General features: G+C 49.6%; 1 protein-coding gene across 7 annotated transcripts in view; it reads right to left on the minus strand.

The window, feature by feature from the left end:
- Nucleotides 1–14,568, minus strand: part of ZC3H18 (zinc finger CCCH-type containing 18) — a 46,467-nt gene that overhangs the window by 2,348 nt on the left and 29,551 nt on the right. For 5 of the 7 annotated variants that reach the window (XM_050311705.1, XM_050311703.1, XM_050311710.1 and 2 more), the window contains 9 exons: nucleotides 13,457–13,657; nucleotides 12,146–12,271; nucleotides 10,646–10,747; nucleotides 8,247–8,390; nucleotides 6,689–6,841; nucleotides 4,284–4,444; nucleotides 3,556–3,752; nucleotides 2,418–2,514; nucleotides 49–145 (listed from right to left, as the gene is read on the minus strand). In XM_050311705.1, the coding sequence (XP_050167662.1) occupies nucleotides 49–145; nucleotides 2,418–2,514; nucleotides 3,556–3,752; nucleotides 4,284–4,444; nucleotides 6,689–6,841; nucleotides 8,247–8,390; nucleotides 10,646–10,747; nucleotides 12,146–12,271; nucleotides 13,457–13,657 (1,278 nt within the window). The remainder of the gene's footprint in view (nucleotides 1–48; nucleotides 146–2,417; nucleotides 2,515–3,555; nucleotides 3,753–4,283; nucleotides 4,445–6,688; nucleotides 6,842–8,246; nucleotides 8,391–10,645; nucleotides 10,748–12,145; nucleotides 12,272–13,456; nucleotides 13,658–14,568) is intronic. The other 2 variants (XM_050311708.1, XM_050311706.1) reach the window with 1 other exon arrangement.

Here is a 14,568-nt window from a genome sequence, read left to right on the forward strand (position 1 = left end):
TGAGCCCAGCCTGGCCCACAGAGAGCCTGGAGAACAAACAGCACTCACCTGTCTGCCTGTGCAGGGGAAGGTTTTGGATTCTGGCCCCTCTGTCGCTCCTGTTTGGGCGATGAGAGTCTCCCAGTCGCCTTCCTGTCACGAGAGCCTGTTGGGGGAGGAACAGAAAGAGGAAGATATTCCTGCTTGTCACCAAGGCACAGTCCACTGCTCCACCTGCTGAACCCTCCCAGCAGTGTATCAATGTTCTCTTGAAACCAGATCATGTCAAAAAACGGCCCAGTCCAACAGCAGCCAGGAAAACAACCTCCTGCAGTGTCCACCCCACTACAGGGGGAGCTGAGAAGCCAGTGAGGGCTGTGCCCCACAGTCCCCTGTTCACATCGTCAGCTGTGGGGAGGGCACTGGCCTCTCCTCATCCTCCAGCTGCTGGAATAAGGCTCCTCCATGGCATTTTTCTCCTGCAGACCTGTTGGCTCTGCAGTGGCAACGTCACAGGGTGTACTGGCTCAAAGAGTGACAGGTGAGGGCAGCTCTGCTGCTTTTGGAGCCAACAGGACCATCCTTCAGGCAACATCACCCCCATGTTTGTTCACAGGCTGAGCCGTGGTGCCCTGCCTGGAACTGCCATGGGGCTCAGGGATGAGGGGAAGCTCACTGGGGTCCTGGAAAGGTGCTCAGTCCCTCGTGGCAGCAGCACCTCTGTGTGCCAGGGCATCCCTCTGCTCCTGAGGATGGACACTGTGACAGCCCAGGCTCTGGACACCACAGATCCAGGTGAAACAGACTCAGGGCACCACCACTGACCAGTTTGGTGCTGGAACACCGAGGAGCTCAGCCCCAAGTCAGCCAAGGATATCTTTGCCACTGGGATTTGAGGCTTCAGGGCTTGGACTCCTCATCCATGAAGGTGTTCCAGGCCAGGCTGGACAGGGCTTGGAGCAACCTGGTCTAGTGAAAGCTGTCCTTGCCCATGGAGTGGGGGTGGAACAAGATGAGCTTTGAGGTCCCTTCCAACCCCAACCATTCCACGATTCTGTGATTTGCTACAGCTTAAAAATTGCTTTATAAGACCAAGACAAGAAATAGTACAGAATTACATCTCTGTTTATATCTGTAAAATGTGCTGGGTTGGGACATTCACTCGTCTGCAACTCAGCAGCCTGTGAACTAGACCCCAGTGAACTTCAACCTCACCCAGTCCCTTCCATGCTGCCTCTGCAGGAGTCGAATGCAACCAGGTTATTAGCACACAAATTCTTGCTGGCTGGGACCCAGAGTCAACAAGATCCACCTACAGTTGAGCCACCAGGGAAAACAACATCACGTGGCAGCGCTGGCTCCAACGTCACAACCAGGCACCTCTGGCTGCCAACTCCCCCCACTCCCCTGTGCTTTCTGGCAGCAACAGCACAGGCTGGAGTGTGGCACTGAGGTCCCTCTCTTTGGATCACCAGCTCAGTTTTCTGAGGTGTCAAAGCCTCTGGTGAGGACTCAAGGTCTGGGAGAACACTTGGAAAGCCCAAGTCTTTCTAAACATCCAGGGCAGAGCGGATTGTGTCACACACAAGTGGGGAAATCATCTCATTTCACAGGATGGGTGATGCAGGCAGTTATTGCATCCATCCATCCCGGGGCCTTGGCAGCCTGCACTCCCTTTCTAAGCACCGCCACAAGCCTGTCAGTGTAAGATCCACTGGGATGCACTGGAATCCAAGGCAGAGAAAACTCCAGGATGCAGTAAAGGAAACTCCTATGACTTAGAATTGTGGAATGGTTAAGGCTGGGAAAAGACCTTTAAGATCATCAACCAGCACCACCACCATGTCCTCAGGTGCCACATCCACACAGTTTTTGAACACTTCCAGGGATGGGGACTCCACCACTGCCCTAGGCAGCCTCTGCCAATGCTTGACAACCCTTTCCATGAAAAAAATGTTCCCTAGTACACAATCTAAACCTCCCCTGACTTGGACAGCCACATCCAACGACACCAGCAGTAAGCAGGAGGCTGTGGAGGGATGGATGTGGAGGTGAGTGCTCTGTGTCTTCAAAGCAAGGCGGTTATTTTTTTTGGAGAGGAGTTAAACAAGGACTTAAAGCCACAATGGGCACAATGTGCCCCATGGACAGTGTGGCAAGGCCAGGTTTGGTCTGACCTCACCCACCCCAGGACCCCCCTCTGCCATGTTTTTGCAGCAGGATGGGCAATACAGCCTTGTTATCTGGTGGCAATCACACACTCTGAGGTTTTGGAAGGACACATGACTGTAATTAATCTTTCTGGTTACTGGGTTCTTGGAGCAGAGGCTTTCACGGGACATTTGTCACCCGAGCACTGCCTGGAGCAGGAACCCAGAGCAGGAACCTGGAGCAGGAACCCAGGCAGGCCAGGAGCCCTAGGATGGCTGATGTCTCACCTCTGTCAGGGGACAGGTTGGCCCGTTTGGCTGGAGGTGAGGTTGGCCTGTCCTTGTCTGCTGGCTCGTATCTCTTCCTACTTCCTTTGTCAGCTGCCTGAAATGGAATTAGAACAGACAACGGAGCTGAGCAGCCACTTCCCCCCAGGGAACCATCACCTCCCTGTTATGTTACCTGGCTCATGCAACCACCTCTCCCATTAAAGTCTTGCCACCCACCAGTCCCAACCTCCCCTGGATCATGTCATTCCCAACCACCAGAAGGTAACAGCAACATCCCCTTGCACTGGGGGTTAATGCTGTGCTATTTTCAGAAAAGAAACAGGAAAACAGCAGCTTTTTGGGATTTTTTTTTTTCCAGCAGCACCAAGGATAGCAGAAGTTAAGGAGGCATGTGGAGCCCTGCCTTTTCCAGGCTCTGAGGGTGCTGGCAGTCATGTGTCACTGCACACTCCTCCCTACGGAGCAGCTTCCTGGCTGCGATAAAGCCGCCTCACGTCAGAGCACAGGGAAGTAGAGAAATCTGCAGCCTCAGACTGTGCCGGGGAATTTGGGCTGTCAGAGCAAAATATTAACGCTTCAAAAACAGGAACCTGCCCACGTGAGCGGGGCCAACACCCTGCCCCGGCACAAAATCCCACGAGGCCAAACTCTCCCACATGATCCGGATTGCGATCACCGCTGGAGGCTCCCAACTGGGGCAGCGGGATCAGTGGGAAGGGGGGAAGAGCCAGGTGGGCACAATTTTTACCTCCTGACTTGAGCGAATGACTTGTCAGCAGCTCATTCCAGTGGGAGGAGAGCGTGCTCGGAAGCGTGCCGGGAGCATGCTCCCAGTGGGAAAGGCCCGGCACATGTGGGACTCCGGCTGCAGCCTTCGAGCAAGCGGGAAGAGCCCTTGAAGCTGCAGCAGGAATGTGCCCCAGGGAAGCCGCCAACACAGTCGCAAACTGAAGCCACCACAGGGTGTGTTGCTGCCAGACTGGTTCTGTCTGCCGCCCTCCAATCCAGCTCCAGACCTTCCCGGCTGAGCTCATCCTGCCAGCACGGAGCCTGGAGCTCCCCTTCTGCCCGTATCCATCCCACCTGCTGCTGGGATCTCTGTGAGGAGGGAATCCCAGACACCCACCCCCCTCACCTTGTTCAGGAGCGTCAGTTTGATCTCCTTGTGCCCACTGAAGCCGCCCTGCTGCGACTGGGGAGCCGAGGGCTGCTGGCTCTGGAGCAGCTGCTGGGATTTGCTGCCCTGGGTGGGCTTGGCTGATTTCAGGAGCTGAGCGGGCACATCCCGTTTCCGCTTCTCCTCTTTAGCACTGTCTTCTTTTTTTGACTTTCCTGTTGAAACCAGAGAGCAGATGTGGTGACTTAGGACTGAATCCTTTGGATGGGAAGGGCAAGAGGATGCTCCTCCAGGGACGGGAAAAGCCCACACCAGTTTACACGGCACGTGGCCCTGGGGTCAAAGGATTCAGGAAACCAGAATTTCCACAGAGAGGAATATAAAACACAAAGAACAAAAGGCTTTTGGTGCCAACTCTGCAACAGTCTAAAAACAACAAAGAAAGAGTAACATGATACTGGAGTTGTCCAGATTTTCATTACCTTCCAAGGGTGAAAGAGAGTAAGAGAGGCAGAATTCTCAGGGAGGTAAAGGCATGAGACGGCCAGAGGCACAGGGATAGAAGGATGTGAATGTAAATTTGCTCCATGGCCTCACCCTGCCCAAGTGACACCTCTGGGCTCCCCTGCTCTGTGCTTAACGATTTTCCTGGAGCCTGCAGTATTCCCAAGCAAGCTGTATATGGATCACTGCTCTTCCATTCTTTTCCCAGGACCCCATAGAGGAAAAAACACTAAAGCAGGTACCTCTACCTTTCTTCTGCTGGGCTGGGGTGGGGGAGCGGGAGCTGGCCGAGGACACGGGGCTGGCCAGGTCCGCGTACATGTCCTCGGAGTCGGCGCTGCGCACGGAGCTGCTGCTGGACGAGGCACTGGACACTGAGGAGACGCTGCTCACGCTCAGGGACCTGCAAAGAACCAACAGCTCAAGAAAGCAACAACAACCAGGCAGTGGTGAGACCTTTTTCCATTCCCCTGGTTGGATATCAGGAAGCTCACAGGCAGGCAATGAGCAGGAAAAAAGGCCGCGCGTCCTGGGGTGCTGATGATATGAAAATTCCCAAACATGTAAGATGTACATCTAGAAAGTAATTAAGGCAACATGTAAACATGTAAAGGATTAAGACAACATGTAAACAGCTCACTGTTTGCCCAGAAAAACAAGGAGTGAAAGCAGGGTGTGCTGTCACAGGTCAGTGTTATGGCTCAGGGCAAGGGTTCCTGGCAGGGTTTCTGGTGCTGGCAAACGTTACTGTCACGACAGGTAATGACAGGGAGGATGCCTCCAAGATGATCATTTCCTAATAGTGTCTATCCCTGGAAGTGTTCAAGGCCAGGACGGACAGGGTTGGAGCAACCTGATCTAGTGCAAGGGGGGTTGGACTAGATGAGCTTTAAGGTCCCTTCCACCCCTAATCATTCCAGACGTACGTTAACTCCATGAATATTCAGGCAGCCTCTCCAGCCTGTTCCACAGGCCATAGAAACCTGCCCTGCCAGCAAGATCCAGGCTCTCTGGCTGGAGGCTGGATTGGGATAACTGAACAGGCAGTGGCAGCTTCAGCACAGACCAACTCTGCTACAAACTGCAGAGTCTGTACCTGCTGGCATCATAGAATCATGGAATATTCTGAGTGGGAAGGGATCCACATGGATCATCAAGTCCAACTCCCGTCCCTGCACAGGACACTCCAACAATCCCACCCTGTCCCTGAGAGCATTGTCCAAAAGCTCCCTGAGCTCTGTCAGCCTTGGGGCCATGACCACTGCCCTGGGGAGCCTGTTCAGTGCCCAACTACTCTCTGGGGGAAGAACCTTTCCTGATATCTGACCTTAACGCGATCGAGCTGAGCTCTGAGAGGTCACATGGGCTGTTGCAATGGTGACAGGATGAGCCAGGAACTCCTTGTCCATGCTACAGGATGTCACAGCAAAGCTGGTTTGGGCACACACTATTTCCTCTGTTTCCCCCTTCCCCACACCCCTGGAGGAGCAGCACCCACAGCCCCAGAGCCACACAAGCAACTCCTATGTTCAGTTTTCCCACCTGTGCCTGGCTCTGTGAAGCTCTTGCATCACCCCTGAGCTGATGAATGTGACAAGCACGTAGTAAACAAGTTTGGATTTCCGTAAAATAACGCGGATGTTGAAGCTTGGAGTTCCACAGAGTTCAGGGATGTGAATTAGAGCTGCTCAGAGCCAAATCCTGCTTAATCCACTAGTTTTGCACTACAGGTCTATCCTTAAATCTGTGTCCCAGGGAAGTGCTGTGTTTCAGGGCTCTGCCTGTGAGCTTTCAAGGACTCTTGTGTGTGAACAGATGTAAAAGCCTGACTGAGTGACTCGAAAGAGGTTTATTTCATGACTCTTCGCTGGAGGGAGTTTGGTGTTTACACATCCCACAGACTAACAGCCTTAGAACTGTTCACTTGGGGCTAAACACAAAGGGAACTGGCTGTGCAACTTTGCCAGCAAAAAAAAAAATCATTAGCTGGGCCTTTCAGGGATTTTCTGACCTACCTCTTCTGACAGGCCAAGCATCTTCCCTAAGGACATGCAAGAACCAGAAGTAGGAGAGCTTTGGGAGAGGAAAGCTCTGTAGCCTGAAACTGTTCACTTGTAAAGCAATTAGGATGTGGCTATAAGATGTTTTGGTAGCAATTTAGGTTAAATGGGCAGTTAGGCACACATGACAAGATAATTCCATGAATAAACCACCAGTATCATAAATCATGGAATGGTTTGGGTTGGAAGGGACCAGAAAGATCATCCAGTTCCATCCCCCTGCCATGGGCAGGGACACCACCCACTAGATCAGGTTGCTCAAAGCTCCATCCAGGGTCTCCCCACCCTCACAGGGAAGGATTACTTTCCAATATTCCATCTAACCCTTCCCTCCTTCAGCCTAAGGTAATTCCCCTTTGTCCTATCACTCCATGCCCTTGTGAAAAGTCCCTCTCAAACACTGTACTCCTGTCACAATTCAGTACTTGGGATCTGTAACACAAAACCAACTTTATCCCACCTCCCAGTCACCTGCAGTCTCTGCTACTGGAAGTTACAGAGCGTTTTCGCTGCAAAGAACCACAGCAGTGAAGAACAGTCACAATCTCTCCTATTTAAATAACAGTAATGAAGGGTCAAGGGTGTACCTGGATTTCCTGGACCCAGATGGGGAATGAGAGACTGAGGCAGAGGATGATCTGGAATGAGATCTGGAGAGAGACCGAGACAAGGACCTGGATCGGGAGCTGGAGCCGCTGTAGCTGCTGGCACTGCCACTGATGCTGCCACTGATGGTCCTCCTGCAAGACAGCAAGTGACACCATCACAAAATAGGAACTGTAAGGAAAAGGAGAGAGAGAGGGGGAAAAACCCACGAGAAACAAGTGATGCACAACAGAGTTGCTCACCATCCTCTGATCAGTGCCCTGAGCAGTGATCGGCCCCTTCCAGCCACCTCCCCCAGTTTATACACTGGGAATGATGTTCTGTGGTGTGGAATATCCCCATGGCCAGTTTGGGTCAGCTGTCCTGGCCGTGCTCCCTCCCTCCTGAGTACGGAAACTCAAAAGTCCTTGACTTAGGGTGAGCTACTGAGCAACCACCAAAACATCCACACATTAGCAACATTATTCTCATCCTAAATCCAAAACACACCAGACACTAAGAAGAAAATTCACTCTATCCCAGGACAGCTTCCTACAAATTAGAATTGCTACCTGTCTAATGCAGTGGGATATCTTGTATTTCAGGCTGTACAAATAACCCTACACATTTTTGGGACTAGAACACCATTCCTAACATAAATAGAGTTGTCTTGTCATTTGGAGAGTGTAGGGCAGTGGGTATAAGCATGAAAAAAACCACCCTGAAATGCCAAGACTGGAATAAAGAATAAGGAAAGGTGGTTAAAAACATCTGAGATGAATATTAATCATTAACTGAAGTAAGAGAAACAGAAACTAGAACAGACAGAGTTTCTAGAGAAAAGGAACTGTCATCATGTTTTCACCAATGGAGGAGACAGAACTGAACAGCCCAGGCACTCTACTCTTGGGAAGAAGGAAGAGATCCAATGCCATGGAAAATTAAGAACTGACTTGGGATGCTTCTGAAAACCTGAGTGGAAAACAGATCAGACCCACCTTCAAAAATCTTCAATGATCCAAGAAAACCATTTATGCCTTACTGCAGGCATGAAACATTCCCAGGCTCCTTGTGCGCTCATAAAATGGATATTTCTAGGAAATACATTTCTTACACACCAAACTGCTGCTTCCACAGACCAGACACAGAGGTACCACACTGCTATGTCACTTGGAATACTGGAGTCACATAGGATGAAGGCAGGAAGGGAAAGCAGGGCAGGGAGCCAGCAAGATGTGTACACACCTTTTTCCTTGGTGTACCACCTCCACAACCAGCACCTCTCAAAACTGCCTTTTTTCCCCCCCCACTCCAAGCCCTGATTTTGACACAAATCATTTTTCCACCTGCTTCATCCCCCCCCCGCCTTCAGAGGCAGGAGCCACTTGCTGGGGCAAACATTCACCCCCTACTCCCTCCCTCTCTTCCCATTTCCTCCCTGCCCCAGGAAATGGATTTATCCTTTAACACTGAAGAGCACTGGTGGTACTCTGGAGAAGAACCCTGGATTTGCTGTATCTTCCAGGAGATCAAGGCTCACTCCACCCGCAGCTCTCTTACCTCCTGGGTGGAGTCCGTGTCTGACGTTCCTTCCTCCTTGCCTCCCGATTATCCCCTGGCTTGGCTGGCTCTGGAGCAGTTGTTGTAATTTTAGTGAGTGGCTGAGGGACTGGAAGGGCAGCGAGTTTCTTCACAGATTTGTCACTGTAAAAATGACAATTTTCACTTGTGTTATCAAAGTCAGTAGGTACAAACCACAGACATTCTCAGAAGTGATGAGATATGCTCAGGTTTGTTGTTGATTAATGTTATATTGACTATGGAATCATGGAATGGTTTGTGTGGGAATGGACCCTAAAACTCATCTCATTCTACCCCCTTCCATGAGCAGGGACACCTTCCACTAGACCAGGTTGCTCCAAGCCAAATCCAACCTGGCCTAGACGTGATTCCTGTAGCTACAGACACTTGGCTATTTCACTTAAACACATTCAAATAACACAGATTTTCCTGAAGAGGTTTGTTTCCCATATTTAATTCACCTTTTCAGGGACAAATTACTACAAAACAGGCAATTTGGGAGATATTTGACTTGTAAATTAACTCCTGAAGTAGACTGTGTGAATCACTGTTTCTTATCCATTTAATTCTGTGCATTTTTATCCCAAACACATACACCTACTTAAAATCTGCCAGTCAGGCTTCAGCATGAAATGCACACAGTTAACAAAAAGACTTTCTTTTTCAATCCATCACACAGATCAGGAGGACGCACAAGAGCCTGTGTGTGCAAATATTCCTTGGATCCATCCCTTGGGTTGTGTTTGTGGAAAAATGGATGGGAATACCACTGTGCTATTTAGCACCCACTCTGTGAGATGAGAATCACTGTGGCTCTTCAGTGCTGCTCAGTTCAGGGCAAAGAGCACCCCAACCTCTGCTCTGACAGCTGGATATTGCTCAACATATGATCATGGAATGGTTTGAGCTGGAAGAGACCTTAACAATCATTCAGTTCCATCCCCCTGCCAGGGGCAGGGACACCTTCCACTAGCCCAGGTTGCTCCAAACCCCACCCAAGCTGGTCTTGAACACTTCCAGGGATGGGGCAGCCACAGCTTCTTTGGACAACCTGTGTCAGGGCCTCATGCCCCTCACAGGGAAGAATTCCTTCCCAATATCCCAGCTAACCCAGCCCTCTGGCAGTGAGAAGCCATTGCCCATGTCCTGGCACTCCAGGCCCTTGTCCAAAGTCCTTCTCCAGCTCCCTTTAGGCACTGGTACATCCCAGCACTGATTAATCAGGGAGGAGGTGGTTGTCTGCACAAAGACACTGTTAATTCCTCCTCTCGTGCTCAATATCTGCATTTATCCCCTGCAGAACACAGGATTAAGCACATGCTATGTTATCCAGTGAAAATAATCCCTGTCCTAGTGCTGTGGTGTTACCAAACCAGCACTGCACGAGCACTGGGAGGGTGCAAAGACATCGATGCAGATGCCGAGCGAGGCCTCTGAGGGCTGAGCCCTGAGTGGAGAAGGAAAAAAACCCAAACCCCCAGGTTAATAAGGTACATAAAGTGTGACAAAGGTGACTGTCCCATATACTAGAGAATTTAAGGGGATTCCCATGGTGTCACTTACTTGCAGGTCACCTTACAAGAGGTGACATCACATGGTGTTGTGTCACCCTCCGACATATCCGTAATTTACTGTTGCAGAGTTTGTGAAATAGCAATTTCAGGAATTTAAAAGAGCAGGAGCACTGTCACAGTGTGCCAAAACCATCTTCATAGTCCTGTTTTCATTTGTATTCCAGTGTTAAAAGTTGATGAAGCTAAACCATTTCTTTATTCTAAGGCTGTGCATTAACCAAAGCCACAGCAATGAATTAAACTTTCATAGAGCTTCTGTATAAATATATCTGCACACACAGTTTAAGGAGTAAATCAGGCATGTGTTTAAACACTCACATATACATGTAATATTTAAGGATACTTGCACAGCTTAACTTGTATTTAGTAAGTTAAAGTGTCATTATTTAATTAAATGTGACAAGCTAAACACTCTTCTATGCAGGTTCTATTTTGTATCTTTGATTTCTTCCTTCAGTTGTCAACCAGGCTGTAGAATCTCAGGATAGTTTGGGTTGGAAAGGACCTGAAAGATCATCCAGTTCCACCCCCTGCCATGGGCAGGGACACCTTCCACTATCCCACATTGCTCCAAGCCCTGTCAGCCTGGCCTTGAACACTTCCAGGGATGAGGCAGCCACAGCTTCTCTGGGTAACCTGTGCCAGGGCCTCCCCAGCCTCACAGGGAAGAACTCCTTCCCAATATCCCTCCTAACCCTGCCCTCCTCCAGCCTAAGGCCACTGAAGGGCTGAAGGGTCTGACTGGGGGATCAGGCTCCTGTTTGGACTCTGCACTGGGGTATCCAGAGGGAGATGAAGCCTTACCCTTTCCCAGGAGGTGGCAATAACTCCCCTTTGGCCTTCGCCAGCGGCTTGTGTGGAGACGGTGTTGGAGAAGGAGAGGGAGAAGATGAGAAGGACCGTGATCTAGGAAGGAAAAGACGTCACTCAGCTCAGTCTCTGGGATTGCAAGAGGTTTTACTGGCTTTCAGTGCATTTAGACACTACTCCTTCCTCGCCAGGGAACTAGTCCTGAGCTTAAACTTCATTTATATTTGGACACTGTTCAATAAAACTTAATTTGTGGCATCAGACAGTGGTAAAAGCAGAAAACAAAAGGAAAAAAATAGGGTCAGCTGGAATAGAGGCCCTGCAGGTATTCCACACCAACACCTGAGGCTGTTTCCATACTCTCTGGATTCCCTCCTTAGGGAGAATGTCTATGTGAAAATAAGTAGGATTTTGACTTGCAGGTTCAGCATGAATTGCCCCAACCTGTTTTATGCCCTGTAACTCCTAGTGCAGCTTATCCTTTAAACAGCAGCAAAACCCCAAAAACCCTGGGAGAAAGACACAAAAAATACACCTAAATCTAATATTTAATACAAGGTGAAAAATGGGGTGCATCTCAAAGGCAACGAATCAAAGGGTAGGAGCTGTTTCCTAAGCCCAGGACTGACCTGAGCTGAGCTACTGGCAGGACACAACATGTGCTCAGGTGATTCATCCCACTGCCAAGACTGGAAGTCCCTCTGCTGAAACACAGTACCTCAGAAAGCCAGACACCTGGATGACAGGCTTTCTGGAGAACAGTTAGGGACCAGGGTGTTCCTTACTCTCCTACTTTCAGGGAGAGGCCCAAGTGGGTCACCTACACCTGGCACTGTCCTGCAAGGAGCAGAGTCCAGAATGGGGTGGATGGGGGAAGGTCAGACTGCTCCCCAGGTGAGACCAGCTTCCACCTGAGCCTTTCCTAGGAGAAACCAGGTCTCTTGTGATCCACTCTGTGTGAGCTGAGCCCTGAAGAGGTGCCTATCCAGGGAGCCAGTTCTTTTACTATGTATATTCCAGACTTGGGAAACTGTCTGCAGGGGCAAGGAAGTTGCAGAGGAATAAACATCCCTCTGTTTAATCAGTCTGAGACACTGAATTGCTGCTTTGAAGTGCCAGGTCTATCACAACACACAACTGCTTTAATAAAGAAATGTGATTTGCCTCTTGAAATAGAAATTCCAGTGCCATAGGAAAGAGATGCCAGTGAACTTCTTCCAATCTTAAAATGCAAATGATGGGAATGTTAATTTACCAGAGGCATGGGGAAGGGCCCAGCCACAACAGCACCATGCTCGTGGGTGGGAGGACTGGGGAGAGGAGGGGGTGGCTGATGGATTTCCTTCATCCAACATCCACACTGGCAGCCTCCCTTACTCAGGGAAGTGGTTTGAATGAATTATTTCAAGAGCTCATTATTTGCTTTTAAGTAGCAGCAAAAAGGAGCTGTTAGAAAACCAGTTTTCATTGGTTCCAAATCCCAGGAGCCATTACCTGGACCTGCTGCCTGAGAAAGAGCTGTGCCTCGAGGAGCGACTGGAGTAAGAGCTGTAGGAAGATGACCTGGAGCGAGATCGTGAGGAGCCTGAACCAGAATAGGTGGATGAACGAGAAGAGGACCTGAAACAAAAATATTAGAATTTATAACCTCTTAAAAAGTCCTCTGAGACCTGAGTCTCCAAGTATGTTCTTCCCAAGTTCTGCTCCAAAAACTACCTGCCTTCTCCTCCTATCAGGACTGCAGCCTATCCTCAGCTCCCCCTTTTCATTAAGGCAGGATCCTCTTCTTCCAACCCTCTTTGCACCCTTAAATAAGCCTCTCCTTCTTTAGTTATTGATTTTCCATCCTTTTTGGGAACTGCTTCCATACATTTTTATGCCTTTTCACCAGACAATCCCTGACAGGTCAGGGAAAACAGAAAAACCTCAGGTGCAGTGATCCCAGCAAGAAAATCTGCTTCAGGAGGGCTTTGGCTTTTAGATTCCTATCTCCAATTCAGCATGTTCCTCATTCCTCTGGGATACTTTCCCCCCTTTTTTCAAGAGCTTCAAGTTCAAACATTCAAAGAAAATGGATCCAGCTTCTTCCTCGAGGCTCCCAGATCCAGGGAGTTTCTTTCTGAATGCCGGTTTTGATCTTATTTTACACCTGTTGGTTTCCAAGCCCCACTCCAGCCTCTAAGGCTCTGTCAAACCTCCACAACCCCAGTTTTTCCCAGTAGCATCAACATGCTCTTACTGGAGTGGGCTCACCTCATCTCTCCTGGAGTGACCAAGCTCCAACTTTTACAGCTTCCAGCTCTTTGTGCTATTAAGGTTAGTTTTCATCTAGATCAGTTACTAGATGTAATGGCAGTAACATCTAGGCTGCATCCAGGTCTAACTGACCTGAAAAGTGGCTTTTCCAAGGACTTGTTTTTTCCTAATCTTCAAAAGGTCACAGCACAGCTCCCACAGTTTTCCCTGCCCCCTTTGGATTCCATGTCACTACCTGTTCATAGGTGTTACTGAACTACAGGTCTTGAACTGCTTTCCCAAACGTAAAATCATGGAATGGGTTGACTTGGAAAGGACCTTAAGGATCCATCCAGTTCTACCCCCTGCTACGGGCAGGGACACCTTCCACTAGCCCAGGTTGCTCCAAGACCTGTTCAACCTGCCCTTGAACACTTCCAAGGATGGGGAATCCACAACCTCTCCAGGCAACCTGTTCCAAACACCTCAACACCTTCCCTGGTGCCGAGTCAGCCACATCCAACTCCTGGACACGCTAATGGATGTGCCAGGCTCTCTACCCTCCCTCACCTGGAGGAGCCAGAGGCAGAAGCTGAGGAAGCAGAGGTTTTCCGGCGCCTCCGAGCACGGCTGGGGGACACGGACACGCCGAGTTTCTTTTTGGGGGACTTGGATCGGCGCCAGGGATCCTTCCACTCGTCCGCCCGCTTCGACTGGGCCGTGCCGAGCGCGGCCGACTCCTTGTCCTTCTTTGGTGGCTCAGGCTGACGGCTGGAAAACAAAGAGGAGTCAAATAGCTGGAATTTTGAGGGAGGTTTATAAAGGAAGATTCACAAGGATCCAGGAAAAGATATCAGAAATATAAATATATTGTAATAAAACATATAAATAGATACACAGGGCCATGAAAATACCCCATAAAGTCATTTCTCATAGCAGTACCTGCTTAACCTCCATTGCAGAACATCCAGCATCATTTTGGGGTGATAAAGTGTTAGAATAACTCTCAGTTTTAAACCAGTGTCTGCAAACCTACAATTTTGCAAACTTCTTTACCACACTGACTAAGTAGTGACCTCCCAGCTGATTTCAGGTTCAGCTTTTGGCCTCAAAGGAATGGACACAAGCAAGAGGGAAGGGGGGAAACCTGGTTCTTCCTGCACCTGTTGAGATGCAGCAGCCCAATCCTGGCAGGCAGTCCCCAGTGCAATGGAGAGCAGAGTCACTCAGAAGAGATTAATCTTGAATTATTCTCCTACAATTCCCTTATCAGGACATCCCGTGGGGCTGTGTCAGAGGCCCAGGTACAGTGACCTGTTCTCACCCTTCTGAAGAGAATGGTTCCTCCCTCACCTGAGCATAATGCAGCTCATCATGGCTGATTTATCACTGGATTATCCTCCAGGTGCTTATAAACACCACTAAACATGTGTGGAGGATGTGACCAGTCAGGCCAGACACCCTCCACCTTCTCCCTTCCCTTTTAAGGGTCCTACTCCTATTTTCCCTTTTTTTGGTTCTCCAGGTTTCCCTTCTCCTCCCCAACTCTCTGAAAATAACCCAAGGCACCTGCACCAGACACTTCCTTAAGTTCTCCAGGACGAGTTTCTTCAGGACGAGACTTTATTACCTCTCTTATCTATGGGTGATTTAACTTTGAATTTTTCCTTGCCCTCAGTAAC

The sequence above is a fragment of the Myiozetetes cayanensis genome, unplaced genomic scaffold (genome assembly GCF_022539395.1).
Source record: "Myiozetetes cayanensis isolate MyiCay16 unplaced genomic scaffold, myiCay2020 scf16, whole genome shotgun sequence".
Lineage (NCBI taxonomy): Eukaryota > Metazoa > Chordata > Aves > Passeriformes > Tyrannidae > Myiozetetes > Myiozetetes cayanensis.